Source organism: Chenopodium quinoa, unplaced genomic scaffold (assembly GCF_001683475.1).
Source record: "Chenopodium quinoa cultivar QQ74 unplaced genomic scaffold, ASM168347v1, whole genome shotgun sequence".
NCBI lineage: Eukaryota > Viridiplantae > Streptophyta > Magnoliopsida > Caryophyllales > Amaranthaceae > Chenopodium > Chenopodium quinoa.
Genome location: NW_018744603.1, coordinates 1453334 through 1474931, shown reverse-complemented (window position 1 = coordinate 1474931; position 21598 = coordinate 1453334). Strand labels below are relative to the sequence as shown.

At 31.4% G+C, this 21598-nt stretch overlaps 3 protein-coding genes across 5 annotated transcripts; 2 read left to right on the top strand and 1 right to left on the bottom strand.

The window, feature by feature from the left end:
• The first annotated feature begins 135 nt into the window (after positions 1–135).
• LOC110699942 (putative receptor-like protein kinase At4g00960) lies at positions 136–8153 on the top strand. Of its 3 annotated transcripts, XR_002507042.1 has the most exons (7): positions 136–1240; positions 1411–1550; positions 1803–2013; positions 5095–5329; positions 5414–5564; positions 6035–6104; positions 7436–7520. XR_002507042.1 is itself a non-coding variant. In XM_021877433.1 (6 exons), exons 1-6 carry the CDS (start codon positions 1180–1182, stop codon positions 7835–7837), a joined length of 1197 nt encoding a protein of 398 aa, XP_021733125.1. In that variant the 5' UTR covers positions 136–1179; the 3' UTR covers positions 7838–8153. The 3 variants fall into 3 exon arrangements, 2 of the variants coding, with proteins under 2 accessions (XP_021733125.1, XP_021733124.1); XM_021877433.1 differs by lacking the exon at positions 6035–6104 and having other exon boundaries at positions 1414–1550; positions 7436–8153; XM_021877432.1 differs by lacking the exon at positions 6035–6104 and having other exon boundaries at positions 7436–8153.
• Positions 8154–10437: 2284 nt separating this feature from the next.
• Positions 10438–15042, bottom strand: LOC110699940 (protein mago nashi homolog 2). The gene is made up of 3 exons (XM_021877430.1): positions 14745–15042; positions 13592–13768; positions 10438–10889 (listed from the first exon to the last, which is right to left on the bottom strand). The coding sequence occupies exons 1-3, from the start codon at positions 14958–14960 to the stop codon at positions 10830–10832; spliced, it is 453 nt and encodes a 150-aa protein (XP_021733122.1). The 5' UTR covers positions 14961–15042; the 3' UTR covers positions 10438–10829.
• A 1142-nt stretch (positions 15043–16184) lies between these two features.
• LOC110699984 (replication protein A 70 kDa DNA-binding subunit E-like) lies at positions 16185–18672 on the top strand. The gene is made up of 12 exons (XM_021877472.1): positions 16185–16192; positions 16281–16419; positions 16541–16666; positions 16886–16962; positions 17066–17196; positions 17288–17372; positions 17503–17632; positions 17731–17888; positions 17975–18101; positions 18195–18368; positions 18453–18578; positions 18667–18672. The coding sequence occupies exons 1-12, from the start codon at positions 16185–16187 to the stop codon at positions 18670–18672; spliced, it is 1287 nt and encodes a 428-aa protein (XP_021733164.1).
• The last annotated feature ends 2926 nt before the right edge of the window (positions 18673–21598 follow it).

Here is a 21598-nt window from a genome sequence, read left to right as displayed (position 1 = left end):
GTTCAGTTTCTCTCTCTTTTCTCACTCTATAGTCGTATCAAAATTGGTTTGTTTTTATATTCAAAACACCATTTTACATCCTGTTGGGGTAATGTCACCTTGGATATATTATAGTAATTGCAAGCTGGAAAGTTTGTTGTGTTATCTTAAGTCAAAGAGGCTGCTATAGAATTACAAACCACAAAGATTAGGTTTAGTCATTAAATTGTTACATCATTGATTGATCAAGGTAACCTCAGTTTTCAAACTCAACCCATGACCTCCGTGCTTTGCATCTCCGTTCAGGGCAATTTGGTGACCTTTTATACCACTTCACTTCTTTATACTCCTATTCTCTTCCCTCTCGACCTTCTAGTTCCATCCAACCTATGATTTTTCTCTCTTCACCTTTTTCTCACCTCCCACGGCAGTGGTATCCACCATGTTTCAAGTTGGCACAGCTGTTGAAGTCACCGCCATCCCAACATCAGCAGTCCTGGTTCTATTACAATCAAGCTCAAAAATGACATTGTTTTGTCGGATTCAACCTCTATGGCGATGTTGTACTTCACATTTCATGTTTGACAATTGTTAATGTCCATGGAGGGATTTTTCAAATATTTTACTTTCTCCGTTCTTTTTTTATTATTGCAACACTTGTCTTATTGACTAACAAGTCCATTATACCCCTTGATATCTTCCATATTATCTCCCCAATGATATACCTCTAAGGCTCTTAACTCCCTCTATATTAGGGTGCTTGACCTCTTTTTGTTTGAGGTTGACTTGGTATTACTAGGAATAGTCGATTTTGACGAATTCGGCAATTTCACAACCACAACGCGGAAGATCGCAAGGATGAACAAATTCCACGTGCATTTGTCAATCTACGCGTTCATAACTTGATACTGCTCTTTCAACACCTCACTATTGTCGTCGCTAACAACATTAAAAATTTAGTCAATTTCAATTTCAAGTCAACTCAACTTTTCTTGCTTTAACATCCCCCCTTATCAATTTTAACAAAATTCAGCTACCAATTTCTTTCATCAATTTATTTGTTTATTAATTTATTAACTGTGGAAAAGTCAGCCAACTTCTTCCTCAGAAACTTCAGATTTTCAACCTACTTTTAATATTTTTTTAATTTTTAGTTTTATTCCATTTCTATGGAATTTCATTGAATTTCTGAATCAAAATATGAAAACCATAGACTTCATCAAGAGCATGATGAATCCTTTTAAATTCTACTCTGATAAAGGTACCTACAAAAAAAAAAAAAAAAAAAAAAAAAGAAAAACCCTTTTTTTTTTTTTTTTTTTTTTTTTTTTTTTGTATATTGATTATTAAGATTAGTACTTCATTATTTGTGATCATAGCTTAATTTCTAAGTCTTTTGTATGTTTTTTTTTTTAATTGGGTATTTGTTAGAAGGTTCAAAAGAGGCAGATTTGCAGAAGATTGCAGCACAAGAGCAAAAACAATTTTCATATGAGACATTAATCAAAGCAACTGATAAATTTCATTCTTCTAACAAGCTTGGTGAAGGGGGTTTTGGTCCTGTTTTTAAGGTATGTTAGTTTTGTTTATTCAAGTACAAAATTTGGACCAATAAGTGATTCGGTAAGGGAGTTGTTTCAGCTTAACTAGAGGTTTCGGGTTCGAGCACAGGGAATGCTCCCCTGGGCTTGAACCTGGATCATCTGGATTACTGAGTAGGATATAGTTAAATAAAAATTAAGTATGTAAGGAAATTTTGATTGCTTAAAATAGAAATTTGGTTATACCCAAGTAGTGAAATTGGGAAATTTTTGTGGGTGTAGGGTAAATTGTTGGATGGAAGAGAGGTGGCAGTGAAAATGCTGTCACAGCATTCAAGGCAAGGGCAGAAAGAATTCGTCAATGAGGCAAAGTTGTTAGCTCGTGTACAACATAGAAATGTTGTGAATTTGTTGGGTTATTGTACACATGGTGAAGATAAACTCCTTGTTTATGAATACGTCTCCCACGAAAGCGTTGACAAGCTTCTATTCAGTAAGATTTTCTGCCAATTTGCAATGAATTTGTCTTGTGTTTAGGCTCCGTTTGGTTTGATGAGAAATTCTTAAAATGATTTTCATGGAAAACAATTTTTTAAAGAAGAATACAATTGCTAAGTAGTTTTCCCTTGTTTATTTTCTTAAACTATAAGTTATGGAGACAAGGAAACTAGGAGTGGAAGGGTGAGGATGATTGGATGAGAGGAAAGTGGTGGTAAGGAGGTGGGAGGAAAATATGGCTTCCACTTGCTTTCATTTCGAGAATCGAGATGATAATGCTTTCCATCCCCGAGAGTTATTTTCCACCATTGGGAAAATTGGTTTTTTTAACCCCTTTACAAACCAAACAAAAGAAAATGAGAATATGCATGGAAAAATAATTTTACTGATCCAACCAAGCACTCCTTGATTGTGAGGTAATTTTGTGATGGTTATTGTGGTTGTTAGTTGTCATTTTACTAGTTTGTATTATGACATTTCTTAACTACATTATGCTCATTGTATTTAAAAAATGTTTTGTTTATCAATACTCATCACAATTGAAGAAGTATTTAGTATGCTTTGAGCAATATACTAATTTGAAATGTTGGTTGGTATTGCTAATAAATTCAGGAAACTGGAATGTTTTCTTGGACATTCCCCATGCGACTCTTATATGGAGTAGTTTAGTTTGAGGGAGTATTTATATTATGGCCTTTAAAGGACATACTAATATGGTGATTGTGAAGGTGAACAGAGCAAAATATTTTTAAAAAAATACTCATATATCTCAACTGAAGCAATCTCTGTGAATAAGTGGGTAAAATCACAGCAAATACTCAAGTTTTATTCGGCACTAGTAATTGGTTATTTTCTAGGGAAACGGCTGATTCTTCCATCATTAGTATGACGGTAAAACCCATAATCCAGGTAACTTTTGGAAACTTGATTTGTTAGGGAAGGGTATACCATGGCTTGTCAATCTCCATTGCTGGACAGATGATGGAATGAATGTATCCAATGTTTCCAAGGCCAGTTTGGTTGGCATGTTCGTGTTATTGAGCAAAAGGCCTTTTTACGAGATCGCTTGCCTCTTTTGAGATCTTTTGGACCCTGTGTAGAGTTTGATCCAGGCTTAGGAGAGCTTATTTGAGATCTTTTGGACCCTGTGTAGAGTTCTCTAAGGTCATGAGGAGGTATTTGCAATAAAGGAGTTGTCGGAACAAGCAAAACACCCTTCAATAAACTTCCATAACCATGATATGTAGCATGCAGGAAGTCAGCATTGACACCCAAAGTTCATGCTGGGATACTCACGGACCTGTTTCCTTTTTGAAACAGGAATTTTTTTAATGACTTTTGATTTGAGCTGTTGGATGAAGCTTGAATGGTTCAGATTTAGTGTGAATGAGGTTTTTCTCTCTTCTTTGAGATGTTAGGCATATTTCTCCGCAAAGCATGCTCCTTAGTTGTTGATAATGTTTAGAATGACAAAACCTAAGCTCACGATTCAAATTTCAAAACAACCAGGTGAGCTTATGAATTAGATTCTTGTATCTCTGGTGTTTATCCTGGTTTAAGCTTCAACCTTAGCTTGTTCTTCTAAATTGATGAATTATTAATGAATCTTATGCCCTTGAAAAGTTTTCTTATGATATTAGATATTTAGATGATTACACTATATTATCTTGCTTAGCTTTTGTATAGATAGTTGTTTGACTGCTACAATTTGTTTCTGGGTATTGAATGCAATTATGGCCTTCAGATTATTCTCTTGGATTTTTTTGGAAGCCTTTGATAATTTTACCTTCAGTTGTATTCACATTTTGATCTTCATCTTTATGTCTAAAGACTCAAAACCCTTATGGATTATACCAATGCAAACTTGAAAGTGCCTCAATGAGAATGTACTTTAATAAAGAAAATTTGCAGTGTAATTGGTAAATTTGCTGATCATTTTACTTTTACACCTTTGCAAGCATGAACCTTTTACAAAGTAAATTATGCATAGAGTTCGGGAGAAGTAAAATATACATTGTTGAAAGCATTAGTATATTAGAATCACATGGAGCAGTCATTTTGTTAAGTAATGATGTAAGGATACCACACGGTTTCTGTGTGATACCAAAAAAACTTGTTTTCTCATTTCTATTTCTGTCATGTCAGATAGCCTCTATTAGAATATTTAAAGTTCTTGTGGATCATTATGTCAATACTGAACAATGAGATAAGTGTTGGTAATTTTAGGGGAAATCAGCAAATGGTGACAATCTTGACCTTATTTAGATTTTTCATTCTTGATTGATCTGGCTACTACTGGCATGATTATTGGTGCAAGGAGATTGTACTAATGCTTGGTGTAGTCATCAAGCTCCTTTTTCTGGCTTTTGCTCCATTTTTGAAATTCTAGGAAGTTAACGATTGCTGGTTAGGAAATCAGAGAATTTGGTGATTTTTTGAAGCCTTTTTGGTAGTAAAAAGCTGTATTTTGGCGCATTATATGTGTCAAAGACAAGGAAATGGGAGGGATATAGCACCGCTTGATATTGTGGGAGCGTATGATGAGATTTAAAAAAAAAAAAAAAAAATCTGCTTGTTCACTTACAACCTTAGCGTGTATTGTGGGAGCATGATGAGATTTGAAATTTTTTTCTGCTAGTTCACATAGATCCTTCAGGTGGGGTCATATGATTAGTTTTGTAAATTTTTCTGCTAGTTCACATACAACCTTCAGGCTGGTCAAAGTTTCAAAACTATCATGATATTGAAGATGTAAAGTTGTGCACTTATTGGATCTGGTGTTGTACCCATTGTACTTCAATTTTGGGTAATAATAGAAGTCATGACTGTTGACTGTATGTTATTCTAAGTTCTGTATACCAAATAATTGATCCATAATACGTATCTTTTTCTAATTAGTTTTCTAACATTGTGAAGCATTGCTTTCATAAGGCCTGACATAATTGATGAATCCATGCTAAACTAACCTTAGCAACTTCTAAAAATGCCATTGTCGCTTAGAGTTGCACTTATTTAAATAAAACTGCTTCATTTTATAGCCAAAAAATTGATATAATACTGATGGTGTCTGATGCAGAACCAGATAAGCGTCAACAACTTGATTGGAAGAAACGGTATGAAGTTATAGCAGGTGTAGCTAAAGGATTGCTTTACCTTCATGAAGACTCACATAGTTGTATCATTCACCGTGACATCAAGGCTAGTAATATCTTACTTGATGATAAATGGATCCCTAAAATTGCTGATTTTGGCATGGCTCGCCTCTTTCCTGAAGATCAAACACATGTGAATACTAGAGTTGCGGGTACCAAGTATGTCTTGCTATTATAGAGTTGTTTTCTCCCAATGTGGCAATGTTCTTGCTCTCTGACCTGCAGTTTGTTTGATTGAAACAGTGGTTATATGGCTCCAGAATATGTCATGCATGGGCATTTATCAGTGAAGGCCGATGTATTCAGTTTTGGAGTTTTGATTCTTGAGCTGATTAGTGGTCAGCGGAACTCTTCATACAATCTATCCCTTGATGCCCAAAATTTACTTGATTGGGTAAGTTATTGGTTTTACAAGTCAATCTATTTAACAAATTGTTCTCCGTATGATCCTTAATATTGGTTGTTTGTAGTTAGGTATTTTCTATCATATTTGTTGTTAGTTGTATTTGGTGTTTAGTAATAAATTAAAAAATGACGTTTTGTAATGTATTCAAATTATCAACTTAACTATGGTTTTGACAGCATGAAGCCATGAACTGACATAATTTTATATTGGTAGTACAAAACGTTTTATGTTTTAGATCAAAATCAATTAACTAAAGCTACTAATATTTTGGATTAGAGGGAGTTTTAGAATTGCCAATTCGACATCTATTAAGGAGTTTAATGACATATATGATATTCATTTTATTTAATTATGGGTATGAATCTGTCCCATTTTTATCTTGTGAATCATTGTATGCTGGGATGCATATGAGAAACTACGATCTCGGGTTTAAAGTAGAAACTGTTGTTTTTCTTCAGTGACGACGATTAATGAACCTAGGCTTTAGGATGCACCAAGAATTCAGCTGCATGCTGTTGCCAAAATCTGGTAGAGTTTCTTCACGCCTACAAAACTATTTTTATTCCAGCCAACCTTTTTGGACTTTCCTAGTCAATATTGCTCACCAGATAATCATTTGACCTAAATTTTGTAGATTATTTTTTTATATACAGTATGTTTTATTTTATATTTTTTTTTTTTTTTTTTTGGAAACCGTTTTATATCTTATTTGTGACAAAGTTTATTACGTGAGTTATTATGTGGGGATATGTTGGTACCTGGCTGCCGTCTACTTTTTGCATTCTTTGACGTCTGCATGATGTAGCAGAGTTCATTTCAATTTTTGCTTATTTTCAAGCTTGGTCATTGTCTCATTGATCAGGTAATCTCTTGAAAGATATGAGCCCTGTTTTCTTAAAATATACAAGTACTTCATCCGGTTTTTTTTATTTATTTTTAATCTATCATTTGGATTTCTTCATTATTCACACATCTCTAATTCTCTCACTAACCATATTTTGTTTTTTATGCGAAAAAAAGTAGTCGAATTTTATAAACTACTAAATATAGATTAAAGATAAAAAAAGTTTTTGCAGTGGTAAGCGTGAAACTCTATTGCAATTTTAAAATAAAAGGAGGTACTCTTTCCATTTCAAAATAATCTAACAAGTTTAGATAATCTAGCAACTACGGAGTATATTTATTTTATTTTGTGGGAAGGTGACAGGGTGATTCAGATTTGTGACTTCTGTTATGTAGTAAGAAATTTTTCCACAAATATTTATGGCCAAAATTGTATCTATTTGGATAATGTCAACGTAAATATTATATTGACGAGTCAACAGTCAAGTGGGGTATGGGGTTTTACTTGTCAATGTAAAGATTAATTTTAAAATAATGGCCACAAAATTATTTGTCAAAAACACCATTGGGAAGTCGGTCTTTAATGATATGCAGCATCATACCATACATTTCGATATTTTTAAATTGGCTTTCATACTGAACTTGCTAAAGAGTAAGGATGAGTAAAAGACGGGCTGATGAGCTCGAGCTTGTCATTGTATTGCCGTCTTTTTCATGTTTTTGATGTGTCAAGAGGGCTGGAATAGCAAAGTAAATGGTTAAGCCAAGGTTCTATAGAAACTTGGAAGTTGGAAGCGATACCAAATTGTGTACATTGCTACATTCCAACTACTGTAACCATCATAGTTATTTGCAGAAATAAAATGTTTAGTTGTTGACCACCACCATAATCGTATATATCCTCTGTTCATTTCTTATATACTGGAAAATGCGGGCAAAATATTAAACATTACAGTGTAAAAACTACAATGTTAACTCCTGTGTAAAATATAATAGGGTAAATTTTGGTTTGGCAGGCGTACAAGCTTTTCAAAAAAAGCAGAAGTCTGGAAGTTCTGGACCAATCAATAAAAAGCACGGCAGATGAAGATCAAGTAGCTCTATGCGTTCAAATAGGGCTGTTATGCACACAATCGGATCCTAATTTAAGGCCATCAATGCGTCGTGTAGTGGTTTTGTTATCAAGGAAACCAACGAGCCTGGAAGAACCAACCAGGCCAGGCTTCCCTGGATCAAGATATCGGAGGTCACGGAATCCAGGTGGATCATCCTCTCATACTGCATCTTCGGGTGCATCTTCCACAACTAGAACAGATCACACCTCCAGTACGATGAGTGTTACCAACACCACCACCCATACTGCTAGGAGTTTAGGTTCAGATCCTCGTGGTAAACGGCCTATGCAACCGAGTGAATAATAATTTTCGAGGATAAATTAGAAGAATGATTAGGAGGGGGTTTGTGATTCTTTTAAAACTTAGTACATAACAATTTGTTTGTATCCTTTGTTATTTTTTTGTAATGCCATCTAGGAATGTAAATGAAGATAGGTTGAAGGGAAGGTGGACTATAATCACTATATTGTTCATCGTGATCATAACAAGCTATGAAATTCATTAAATTTTCTTTTTTTTTCTCTTTTTTTTTTTTCCTTCTAGGTATATAGCTTTCATTTATTTTTTGAGGGAAGGTACATAACGAAATATGATTTGAAACTTGTTTTTTTGTTTTCTATTGGTAATGAAATTCCGAATCTCTAGAGTGACAACTTTTACTGATGAAAATTTTATAAATGCTTTTTACTCCCTCCATTTCATAATATATGTAGATAAAATTCCTGATATCAAAATATAATATTTTATATTTAATTAATTTAAACTTTAAAATCTCATTCGTCAATTTTGCTTACGTGTCAGTTAAATTTTTTAATTCTAAAAGAAATTAATAATATCGTATTTAATTGGCTACCATTAAAATTTATTATCCTACGTGGCGCGTTGAAAAAATTAAATCCTACGTGGCTCTCTAACTTTGGCGGAGATTGACCTATATTAATATTATTATTATCCGCAGGTAGTTTCAAATATATATATATATATATATATATATATATGTATATATATATACATATATGTATATATATATACATATATGTATATATATATACATATAAGTTTCATATACTATTTTGGGCATTGATGACACGACTCTAACTAAAGAAATTCCTACGACCTTAAATTATAAATTATGACTTATGCTTTCCCAAAAAAATAATAAAAAAAAAACTTAAATAAGGTAAAGCTAATTATGAATTATTTTGTACTTTAATCTTAGATTCCAAATTTTCTTCTTTTCTTTTTTTATGTGATTGATTCCATATGAGACTAAGGGTCTGTTCACTTTAGCTTAATTTCAATTCAGTTTTTTCAGCTTCAATCAGTTCAGTTCAGCCCAGCTCTTAATTTCCTTCAGCTTCAATCAGTTCTGTTCAGTTCATTTTAGATTAATAAATGTGAACATGCCTTAACATTATGAAATAGAGGGAGTAATAATTATTGTATTGATTTATAAGTAATTTTATAATATATTCCTAAATTAATAACAAGTTAGGGAAAGAAAGTAAAAAAAAAAAAATTGCTTAAAAAAAAAAAGATAAGAAAATAATAATAAAAAATAAAATTATATGCTTATCTACATCCGTAAAGGTCTACTTTTTTTTAATTGTCAAAAAGCTAATTTTTTTTTAAAAAAAAAAAATTAAATATCTGACTAAAGGTAAGGCATAAAGGACTAAAATCGAAAACTACTAGTATAGCTATAGTTTAGTGAAGGATAATAAATCTCCAACAACTTATTTTGGCTCTACTTGTGTTCTTTGCATTTTGGTTCTCGCACACCATTCAAATTTTATTTTCGATTTATTCAGGTGATTATTTTTGCTAGTAGTCTCCTGCAGTAAGTAAAGGAGATTGCACACAATTCCCAGTTTGCAGGAATTGGCCGCTTCTACAGTTTGTTTGGATAAAGAAAGGGAAGGGAAGGGAAAGGAAGGGAAGAATGGTGAGTTTTCCTTCCAAATCTCTCCATTGTTGGAAGAAATAATTTTCCACAATTTAATCCCTCCATTTCTCTCCCCTCCAATGCCATCCCTTCCTCATTTGCTATCCAAATAAAAGATACCCTATCTCTTCATTTCTCTTCCCTTCCTTTCCCTCCATTTCCTTCGATCCAAACACACCGCTAGAGTTCTAGGCATGTCATTGGCTTGGCTTGGAGAGCAAAGTTCGCCATACCAGAAGACCACCCTCCAATCCTTTCTTGCCATTTCCCATTCCTTTTGTGCTTTTGTCCCAGGCTCCATCAAGTTGAATTGAGTTTACTAAGGAGCCAAACTTAGACCATCCCATGCTTGCCATGGGAAACCCGGGGGGGGGGGGGGGGGGATGAGGGAGGGTAAAAGATTCATAATCCTCAATCCTTAGTGACAAGGTAACTCTTTTCAGAATTCTGTTTACTAGGATGTTAAAACCTCAATGCAATTATCTCATTTCTTTCTTAGCCAAATAGCTCATGTTGCAAGTCTTGCAACAAAGAGTAAGGCTTGATTACTAGTAGGTCCATCTTGGTTATAAAAGAACCGGATAAAGTGTCAAATCCATTTTCTAATTGGGATGTCTTCATTTACTTGTGAGCGGATGCTCAATAAACCAATTTGACATACCTTGTCAGCTGTACATGCCCTTAAAATGAAAACTGATTTCTTTAGACCTTTAGATATTGAGATAGCAGGTCACTCTGTCTTAAACCACAATTTGGCTTGAAAACTGATGGTGTATATCAATTCCAGAGGAACTTAATAACACTCATAAAACATTGTGGCATTAAAGCTCATCCCTAATCCAATAAAATACTTTCAAAATATCATATTTTTATAATTTCTTATAAAATTAACAGACAGATATAAAGGTATAAATGTACACCGACAAGAGTGAAATGCAAAAAATGAATGTATAGTTGAAAAGAGATGGAAAGCCAGCCTCAGCCTCAGCCTCTCAATTGACAAATCATGTCACGAATTATGATGCAACATTGTGGCATTAATCACATCACTACAATGGAGATTGAAACAATGAGTAAGCATAAAAATCAAATGCTGAATATTCTAAAAGTGCAGATGTCCATGAAACATTCCTAACAGCTAGATGCAGAAAAAAAAAAAAAAAAACATCCATAAATTTCCATCCCAAGTCATAGTGCAACACATACTAAATCCGCCAAGAAACACGCCAAATCCACAAAGGCTTAGTCACATGTGCACACATTTTAATCAGAATACATCTCCAGACGACCACCAAAAGTGATTTTTCTATGCAAACATATAAGCCAAAATTCAAAAAACCGCTCCAGATCTCATATTGGCTTGATTTTGAAGTGAAGTGAGATAAGTGAGAATACAAAACACTTCAAGTCCTGCATGAACAATGAGGCAAAAGTTCAGAATTACATAAGTTTTGCACAAAGATCACGCACACTAAGGATACGTACAAACACATTGAAAGACAAAAAATTGTTCACCAACACAGTAGTCAGCATTAAGGTCTTTGATTGCATCAAACACAAATCCTTCTATCCTCAGTCTATGCAGAACCAAACAAAAAGTCCACCGTGATTTATCTCCTGCAGGTACCAGAAAAATTTATTCCACCAGTCCACTCATTATGGTGTTCTGTGACTTCTGTCCACAAAATTCATCCCTTGATTTTTTCATTAAACGTAGGGTAAAACTCATCACCAAATCTGTCTTGGGCAAAAACTCATCACCAAATCTGTCTTGGGCAAGGGTAAAAAAGGGGAGGAGGTAGGACCTAACAGCATAATACTTTTTGCTTGAGTAGCAGAAACTAACCCAAGGTAAATGAAACAGATTTAACAGCCTATACTTTTTGCTATTGTGTTTAAGACTTAAAAGCCTATAAAATTTCTTTTTAATAAGCTAAGGCTCAAATGCTGTAAACAACATCAAAAGATAGCATCCCTGAAAAAAGGAAAAGAAATGGATCACCATCAAATAGGAGTTACATTTGCTTTGAGTCCAAGATATTTATTCAAGTGTTTTATGCCCATAACATTTTAGTTAAGTACTTAGGTTGGGATATGCTCCCAAAAGAGCCTTGCATGCAACAGAAACACTGAAAACTCAAATCACATCAATTGAGAATCTTATCTTTCTTCTCATATGACACCTCCTGCTTCCTACTCCTAACATTCCAATGGATGGATCTTTACACAGTGGCTTAAAACTAATATGAAATGCAAGGATTTGGTCAGGGACATGCGGTGGAACATTTTGTTTCCATCTTATTGTTTCAAGGTCTGGAGGAGTATACTTAGATCCTAGTGTCACCTCTAGCCCTTCCATTATCCTCCACTAAGCTGCTACTTTAGTTTACAAATTTATAGAAGCCGGTTAGTTTACCCACCCCTTTATCAATCCATATTCTGGAATCTTTTCTTGGTTACCGTGATTATGCACACATGCTAAATCCTAATGTGAACGTCGGATTTGCTGATATCTTGCGTGATTGAATGGGAGAGTAAAGTAGTGGATATTACAGAAAATGTTATGCTTTTAATGCCCTAGCAGCAGAATTATTCAGCATAAGAGCAGACCTTCTTGTAAAAAGTTTTGCACTGCATCAGATGGATTTTATCAGATTATACAAATGTGTCCATCTCCTCCAACATCAATCTTTGTTTCATAATAAGTATGGAGTACCACAATATCTCATATGAATGTAGGAAGCTATTCCAAAACTCCCAGACACTGAAGCTTACCCACATTATAGGGAAAAAAAAAATCAAATTGCAAATGCCATGGCCAAACATCATAGAACTATTTGTATAAATGAGAAAAGTGACTTGCACCAAATCTCTTGCTTTAGTATGGAACTTTATTCAGTAGAATGAAAATGGCTTAAGTAGCGGAACTATGTAGTTTGTATAATCATTAATGCATTGCATTCCTTTTTACCAAACAATTTAACATAAAAATATTAAAATCAAAACCATTTATTCAGCATATAGTATCTGTAGTGCTACGGTTCATTCAAACTGTTCTAACACAGGTATATGACTTTATTAATTATAAGCTCTAAAGCCTCTAATAGCTCACAGCAATGCCATATTGTTGCATTGTTGCTAGGACACCATAAGGACAAAACTTTGCTGCCTCAAAACAAAAAGCCTACCACTCCTATTTAAATGCAGCAACATTTCCACTTACAATCTCCAGTAGGCCATAATCTTGCTTATATTTAGTGTTGTACCACAATAAGCATACTAACTTACGGGTATTACGTCAAGTTATAAGGATTTTATCATGGATAGCCACACTGCGTGCATCTCACGCCCTAGTGATGATTACAATACAACCAATCAACTTTTGCTTTTTTACTTTGACGTTCCATAAACTTCATTCAAGAGAATAAAAACATAGAGCAAGAAATGCAAAATACAACAGATTCGTCATTCAAAGTGCGAGAACTAAAAAAATAAAAAAGACAGGAAGAAAGAAACAAGCAACAAGATACATATAAACAAATGATTTCCAAAAGCATAGTTCAAGGCAGGACAGCCATAACAAAAATAAAAACATGAACTATAATGATATAAGGAAAATTTGTCAAAAACAACCTTTTAAAGTGTCCACTTTATTTAAAACAACCTTTTAAATTTTTTTTTGCAATTTAAGACCACATTATAAATTTTTTTTATCAAAGACAACCAAATGTTACTTTCCGACGTTGACCACGAGTGTGCGAGTCACGTGACCTCCTACATTGCTTAATACACCCCTTTTTCCTCCAATTAACTCCTATTAAAACCTCTGCTTCTCTTTCATCCCTCTTTTAGTACGAGTGAATTGGAGTGAAAATTGGTGTATTAAGCAATATACGAGTTCATGTGCGTTGCACACTAGTGGTTAACATCGGGACAAATAGAGTCAAACGCCGGAAAGTAGCATTTGGTTGTCTTTGATAAAAAAAATTTATAATGTGGTCTGAAATTGCAAAAAAAAAATTTAAAAGGTTGTTTTAAATAAAGTGGACACTTTAAAAGGTTGATCTGACAAATTTTCCATGATATAATCTAAAGAAATCAGAAATCCTGACCTGAACGAGATAGTAAAAGATCCGAAGCCCTTCGGGATCTTTACTACTCTGGACATCAACAAGTGAACCGATTTTTGAAGTTGTAAATGAGATATGCTCATTGCCCATCACAATCTCCAGCTCTTGCCTCCCGATAACATCAGGTTCAGGCCATAGGTTATCATCTTCCTTCATAATCTACTTGAACAACATTTTGAAAAAAATTAAAAAATACTTCATAAAACTACAAGCACCATGTACTATCTTTTGCCCAAATGTTCATTAATCACCATTAAAGCAATCTTACACATCTCAAGAATCAAAAATACCTAACAAAAACACATGACACAATCCATTAAGTTTAAAAAGTGGGTGTTTAATGCATTAACAAACATATATACATTGACTGAACAAATCCAACAACCTATAAAGCCTAAAATAGTCTCTCTCTCTCTTTTTTTTTCTTTTTTTTATTTTTTTATTTTTTTGATTTTTTGAATAGCAAAGCCTAAAATAGTTAGATGACCTATGTTGCCATTATTGATTCCTTCGGGCTTCTACAGTTCTACTCAGTGCCGCTGACTTGTTACAAGCACATTGACCAACTATAACTCCAATAAAAAAAGAGTTAAGTTCTTAAGAAATAAAAATATGACCTGAAACAAACAGGGAATTTACCCAAAACCTGACAAACCTTGCAGCCTGTTTGACAATCTAGGTGCAAAATACTGGTATATCTTAACCACAATAAACCCGTGAAACCAACATGAGGCTTTTGTTGTCATTCCTGTTTGACGCTTTACATGAAAACAAGTATATTCAAACCATATCAAATTGCCCATATTCATTCATCGATTCAGGAAGAAATTGCAAAAATCAGGGCTTTCATGAAAATAGATATACTCGGACCATATCAAAGAACAAATTGCCTATGTTAATTCATAGTTCAATAAGAAATTGCAAAAACTAGGGCTTCCATGAAAAAAAAGTACACTCAAACCATATCAAATAAAAAATTAATCACATTTATTCATCATTCAGGAAGAAATTGCAACAATTAGGGATTCCATTACAAATTAGGGTTTCAAAATTCCAAAAAAAACAAACTTCCTCAAACAAATTAAAACCCAAAACCCTAAAAATATTTAACAAATAAAAGCGTTTATAAACAGACCTCGCTCTCAGAGATGATGCGACGGCATTCACGAAGAACTGCAGGAGTGAGGAAGACCTCCTTACGAATCATGGTGTCATTCTTGTAGTTGGAGTTGTTAGCATAGCGAAGTTTACCGTCAGGGCGAAACTCGAACTCAAGGAATTCATGACCGAATTTGCCTTTGTGACCGACGTAGTATCGAAGGTAGAACTCTCCAGCTTCTTCTTCTGCCATGGATGCTGCTTCTGGTGTTGGTTTGTCTCTGGAATTGGAGTTCAAATAAAAGGTGCGATTTTAACTCTTGGCCAGGTTGCGTTATTTACAACGGGGAGTAGTAAGGGGTAGAGGTGTCAATTTGCAACGGGGAGTAATAAGAGCATCTCTAATGACAAGCTACAACATATTGTCTTGCCACATCATATTTTTAAGCTACAAAGGTTTCAAGCTACAAAGTTCCACATTGGTTGGCTACAACATCTTGTAGCTTGCCTCATCAAACAATTGTTTTTTTTTTTATTTATTTATGTTTGATATTTTATTAAAATTATTAGATAATATAATCTAATCTAATATAATATATATAAATAAAGTAGGCATTTTTGGAGAGCATTGGGAGCGCCATGTAAGCAAAGGTAGATTTTGGACCAATGAAAAATTAGATTTCTATTTTATTTTAGAATTAAAAAATTCACTCGCCAACTAGATAAAAGTGACGAATTAGATTCGATATATCTCCAATTTTAATGCCATGTAAATAATTATAATGAATTAGATTCGATATATCTCCAATTTTAATGCCATGTAAATAATTATCTTATTTAATTGCATGATAATAATTATCTTTAGTTTAAATATCATATGATAGTAAACACCTACTACATTAAAATATAGAATTTTAGATGGTTAAAAACTATCTTCACCAAAAAGAGCCATGCATATCATATGATAAATCTTCACCAAAATAGGGCCGTGCATATCATATGGTATTAATCATTCATAATTTATCAATATATTCTATGATAATAAATATCATTATTAAATATCAATATAAGATGGCTGTAGCATCACCAACCTCGGTTTGAATTCTTCAAGCCACACTCCTCAGCCAATCATACCTCATTCTCACAAGCTCCGGACTCTTGCATTGGAATAAAATATATAATTTTATTTTCAATACAATACAATACAATATTATTTTCAATATTAGGATTTGATAATCATAACTATCAATATAAGATAATTTTTTTTTTTTAACAATAGCCCAATAATATAACTTAAAAATACTTATAACCCTATCTTAAAACATATCTACCATTATATGATAAATTTTTGTTACCTACCATTATAAATTGACGATCATACATCACCAACAAAATTTCGTATCAATACAAAACCAAATCAATCAAATTTTGTTCAATCAAATTTTATGTTAGTAATTGTGTCAGTTGTAGATCATCAATGGCTGGGTAATTCTTTGCTCTTTAAAAAAACAAATTATATTTGTATTTGTTATGTACATTGTATTTATTTTGGGATTTTTGTTTTTACATACAGATCAAATTTAATTAGACAATTAAATTCAAGCAAAAATGATTGGAAAATCAAAGTACGTGTTTCTCGCCTGTTTGACGTACTGAATTTTCGCAAACAAGATAGCTTAATAAGTTTGGATATGGTCCTATTGGACGAGGAGGTATTTCTTATAAAATATTACCTCTATTAATTTTTTTTATTAGAGGGATATTAAATTTTTAATTGAACCTCTTTAGTTTTTATTATAACTAATTAACTTAATTTCTTATTTTTAATAACAGGGTGATTACATTCACGCCTCAATCAAATCCAACTTTGTTCAACCCTTTCGTCCGAAATTGATTGAAGGAAAAGTTTACACCATTAGATACTTTTCAGTCGTTCCAAATAAGAATCAATATCGCATTGTCAGTGACAACAAAATAATGATTCAATTTTTTTCAAAACACTGTTGTGCGAGCTATTGGAGAGGATGAAAAAATACCAATGCATAGATTTGATTTTATATAATTACATTCTTTAGATCAATTTCGCAACAATTATTCACTTCCCGGTAAATATATTGGTTTATTTTATCTAAACGTATAGATTGTTTTATATCAATTTTATTTTTTCTAATATTTCAGTGTTGTATTTTTATGTTAGACGTAGTAGGTATGGTTGTAAACGAAATTGGTGATTCTATCGAAATAGAAGATAAATGGTATGATTGTTTTTTTTTTATAATTATTTTTACATAATTCTTCTTACGTATATTTATTATATTTATTTTATGTGTATCTAATATTTTTTTTTTTTGTAATTAGGGGAAAACGAGCTCAAATTAAGCTTTGGAATAAAGTTTTTACTGAGTATACAAAACAGAAAAACCAACTCAATGATTTCACTAAACCTTTTCCTATTATAATAACGTCAACGATGGTGAAAGAGTTTAATGGTAATTTTAGTTTATTGTTGTTTATTATTTTAATAATTATTTTTTAATTATTTTTCTATCTATTTATTTTTTATTATTACTTAATATGTAGGTAATTTTAATCTAACCTCTTCGTCATCGACCAAAATCTATACAAATGTAGAAGTTCCAGAGGTTCAGTTCTTAAAAGATATTTGGTAGTATGATTTCTATCTTTCAAAATTCTTATTTTGGTACATAGCGTATGCTTTTAACAATAAATTGATTGGTCCAAATTAAAGTTATAGTTTATATTTCTTAAGTAATTTTTTTTATTTTTTATTATAGTGAAAAAACAGAAAATAGTACTATTGGAAAACTTGAGATACAATGTACTTCTACGGACTCACAAGAAATTATCTCCAAGAAGATTGATATCTCAACTCTTATGAATCACATCCAAAAAACTGTTGAAAATGTATTATATTAAAAATGCTATTTCAATTATTTTGAATCAATATTTATAGATTTAATTTATATCATACAAAATAATTTCTAATAATTTTGTAAATATAGGATTTAATATTCTACTGTAAGGCTAAAGTGACTGATATTATGGGTGAGAATGGTTGGTATTATATCTCATGTCCGGTTTGTAAAAGACGAGTCACTCCAAGATTGGCGGATTTTTTATGCATCCTTTGCGAAAAATCAATTGAAAGACCAATACCAAGGTTAGACATCTATGAATAGTTTATAATTTAAATGTTAATCATATTTAATTTAATTAGCTATTGATTTTTTTATAAAATGCATATAGGTATCGTTTGGAGCTTGGTGTTGAAGATCATAGTGGTTCGACCATATTTGTTATATTTGATGAAGAAGCTAAGAAGTTAATTGGTCAAGATGGGAGTACTGTTTTTGAAGCTCATATATATGAAAAGGTTATCCTTTTTTAAAAACAATTATATATTATAATGATCATTCAAAATATTGATTATATAATATTATATTTATTGTAAAATCATCTTTTGCAGGCTAATAACAAAGATGATGCTAGCGATAATGACGCAGAATCAGAAATACCAATGATAATTAAAAATATCATTGGGAAAGAATTGATTTTTAAAGTTAAAATCACTGCATATAATCGTAAAACATTGCGACAAACCTTCACTGTGATGAAAATTTTTGAAACAATTATCCTTGAGGTATGTTTTAACTTTTTAAAATTATTAAAATTTTATTAAATTTTTCCAAAGAAATAATTGTTATACTAACTATTTCATATAAAGGATGACAAAGAAGCTACAACAAATAAAGATGAAGATACAAGTAAGGATGATGGAAAACGGACTCATAATGAATCTGATAGTAAAGATGATAAAGATTCAAGCAACAACACATTTAAAAAATCAAAGGTATCTATCTAATTTTTCTCAAAATTAGCTATTTTATTTTTAAAATAATATACTAATTAATTGTTTAAAAAATATATTTATATTGCAGGCTTAATTCCATGATCAACATAACAAGTTTCATAGTGCGAAGGGATATTCAAGCTTCGAAATTATCATCCATCCATTATGTAGTTTTTATATACTTCATTAAATAATCATTGGTTATTTTAGAATTTCATTATTAAGTTAGCCATTAGACTATTTAGCAATTTCTTCATATTGTTTTAAATTATTATGTACTCCAATATTTTAGATTTTACTTTTATAAGAGATCTTATACGTTTTATTATTAATTATAAATTTGAGGTATTAAAAATTTGATGTGCAACATTTAGTAGTGATATGAGTAATTTTTGTAATCCCATATCCTACTCAAAGTAAGCTCGCCACACCAAGGAAACGTAATTTGACAATTTGTATATACTCAAAGCAGTACAATAAGGCTGTCACCATTTTTAATTTATTTGACCGTTCAACCATAGTATATATTTTAAGATAAAAACTAAAAAGGTGAAAAAAATTAAAAGATAATCTATAATCTAATCCTAACCCAACTTTAATAAAATAAGTATCAAACTTAGATTTTTAATTTATAATCTATAATCTAATTCTAACCCAACTTTGATAAAATAAGTATCAAACTTAGATTTTTAATTTATAAGAGATCTTATACGTTTTATTATTACTATCATACTCTATAATCTAATCCTAACCCAACTTTAATAAAATAAGTATCAAACTTAGATTTTTAACTTTTATAAGAGATCTTATACGTTTTATTATTACTATCATATTTCGTGTATTGGAGATTGATATCTCAACTCTTATTTTTTACAACTAAATAAAAAAAAAAGAACGGGTAGTTCTCAACTTTAAAATAAAACCAAAGGAATTGATACCAATTTGCAATTGGTGAGAAACGTCAACGCGTCGGTATATGTAAATAGGAGAGGAAGTAGTTAGTGTAATAATAATGGATAAATTAGATAAAGAGGATGTTATTGTTTGGGCATCATTTTCGGTGAAGATACATCATACAATCATCCTACCCTTTTCATTTTTTTTCCTTCTATTGTAACATTATAGTTGCAGACTTATTACTTTTACCATCCATACATTCTCTTTTGGATTCATAAGTGCTTGACGAAATTAAAAGTTATCTTTTATCTTAAATTCAAAAGATAAAAATTTACTTTTTTTTTTTGTAAAGATATTACTCATAACTCTATATTCTAATAACCAACTTTAATAAAATTATCATACATATTTAAACCATAATTTTTATAAAATTACATATATGCAACTCAAGAAAGAACACAATCATCGTACAGTGAATTTACTCTAAGAGATACCATGAACCAAGATTTCATTAAAAAAGCTTTGCAAAGAGAAAGAAGGAAAAGGAGACGATTGATACTCAATGAGAAAAAAGCACGAAGACAACTGCATATAGGACCAGGTAATTAATATAAAACATAACTTGCTCTTTCTAATAAAATTAATCAACGTATTAATCTACTGTGACTTGATGTATTTGTAAAATTTTTTGTTAAGTAGAGAGGGGGGCAATGGGAATGTCGGGAAGTTGATACATTCATATTTTCCTTCAAATGGGCGTACAATGAGGATATTTAATATAGGAAGTTATTAAGAATTATCTAACAAAGGCCCATAAGGACAAGTGAAACATGCATGAACAGAACCAAACTCAGGTACAAGAATTTAAGAAGAACTTGGAAAGAGTCAGTTTCATTTAGTCTTTTAATTTTAATTTGGAAACTTTAAGAAAGGGTAATATAATAATATCATACAAAAAAAAAATTTAAGATAAAAACTAAAAAGGTGAAAAAAATTAAAAGATAATCTATAATCTAATCCTAACCCAACTTTAATAAAATAAGTATCAAACTTAGATTTTTAATTTATAATCTATAATCTAATCCTAACCCAACTTTGATAAAATAAGTATCAAACTTAGATTTTTAATTTATAAGAGATCTTATACGTTCTATTATTACTATCATACTCTATAATCAAATCCTAACCCAACTTTAATAAAATTTTTGATATATTTTTTGAAATAATCAATACAAGTGTTTCCATAAAAAAAATAACCAATTAATTAAAATAATCAATACAAGTGTTTCCATCAAAAAAAAATTTCCAAACAAATTAACAATAAAAATAATAATACAAAATAATAATAGTAATCATAATAATATTACAAAAAAAAAATTAAAAAAAAAATATAAACTAACCCGATGTACATGGAATATGGATTGGAATACAAAATATTAAATAAGATCAACAATAAAAAAAAATATGATAAAATTTATGTAAAAAAGATAATATTTATTGTATTTCCTTATAAATAGACATAAAACTATTTCATAATACATGCATCAACAATTAACCACACAATACGTAAAAATAATAATCATTGGTTTAATATCAAACCTACATGGCTTTACAATACCCTTTGCAAAACCTATTTGGTGAGAATATCCAACAACATCAACCACGGCTCAACATGATGAGGGATGCAATGGAAAACGAAGATACTGCGAGGACCGAAGATGGGAAAAGAACAATCTTGACACCAACATTCTTTGGAGACATAAGATACATGTACCAGAATTATATAAAAAGAATAGACACTACATACTACACACTTGAGATGGAAAAGGAGAATAGAGTAATTTTGCCTGCATCATTCACGGGAGGACCAAGATTCATACACCACAATTACATAAGCAAAATATACTCTCCATAGAGGAGATGAAGATAAAATCCGTATGAAACTAGCAGTTTTATTTCTAATTATGTTATTAATAAAAAGTAGTATTTAATAAGTTGAAATAATTATATTTTTTCTTTGTAAAGAATTGCAATATTATATCGACTAAATTAATAATTCATCTCTTCATTATTTTAAATGTAATAATTCATCTCTTCATTATTTTAAATGAATTTGATTAATA

Coding starts and splice junctions, on each gene's coding strand:
- LOC110699942 (XM_021877432.1), top strand. CDS start 1,180: ATGAAAACCATAGACTTCATCAAGAGCATGATGAATCCTTTTAAATTC. Junction 1,551..1,802: donor GTTTTGGTCCTGTTTTTAAG/GTATGTTAGTTT, acceptor TTGTGGGTGTAG/GGTAAATTGTTGGATGGAAG. Junction 5,330..5,413: donor ACTAGAGTTGCGGGTACCAA/GTATGTCTTGCT, acceptor TGATTGAAACAG/TGGTTATATGGCTCCAGAAT.
- LOC110699940 (XM_021877430.1), bottom strand. CDS start 14,960: ATGGCAGAAGAAGAAGCTGGAGAGTTCTACCTTCGATACTACGTCGGT. Junction 13,769..14,744: donor GCATCATCTCTGAGAGCGAG/GTCTGTTTATAA, acceptor TTGTTCAAGTAG/ATTATGAAGGAAGATGATAA. Junction 10,890..13,591: donor TCTTTTACTATCTCGTTCAG/GTCAGGATTTCT, acceptor TTGTTCATGCAG/GACTTGAAGTGTTTTGTATT.
- LOC110699984 (XM_021877472.1), top strand. Junction 17,197..17,287: donor GATGGTGAAAGAGTTTAATG/GTAATTTTAGTT, acceptor CTTAATATGTAG/GTAATTTTAATCTAACCTCT. Junction 18,369..18,452: donor TTGAAACAATTATCCTTGAG/GTATGTTTTAAC, acceptor TTTCATATAAAG/GATGACAAAGAAGCTACAAC.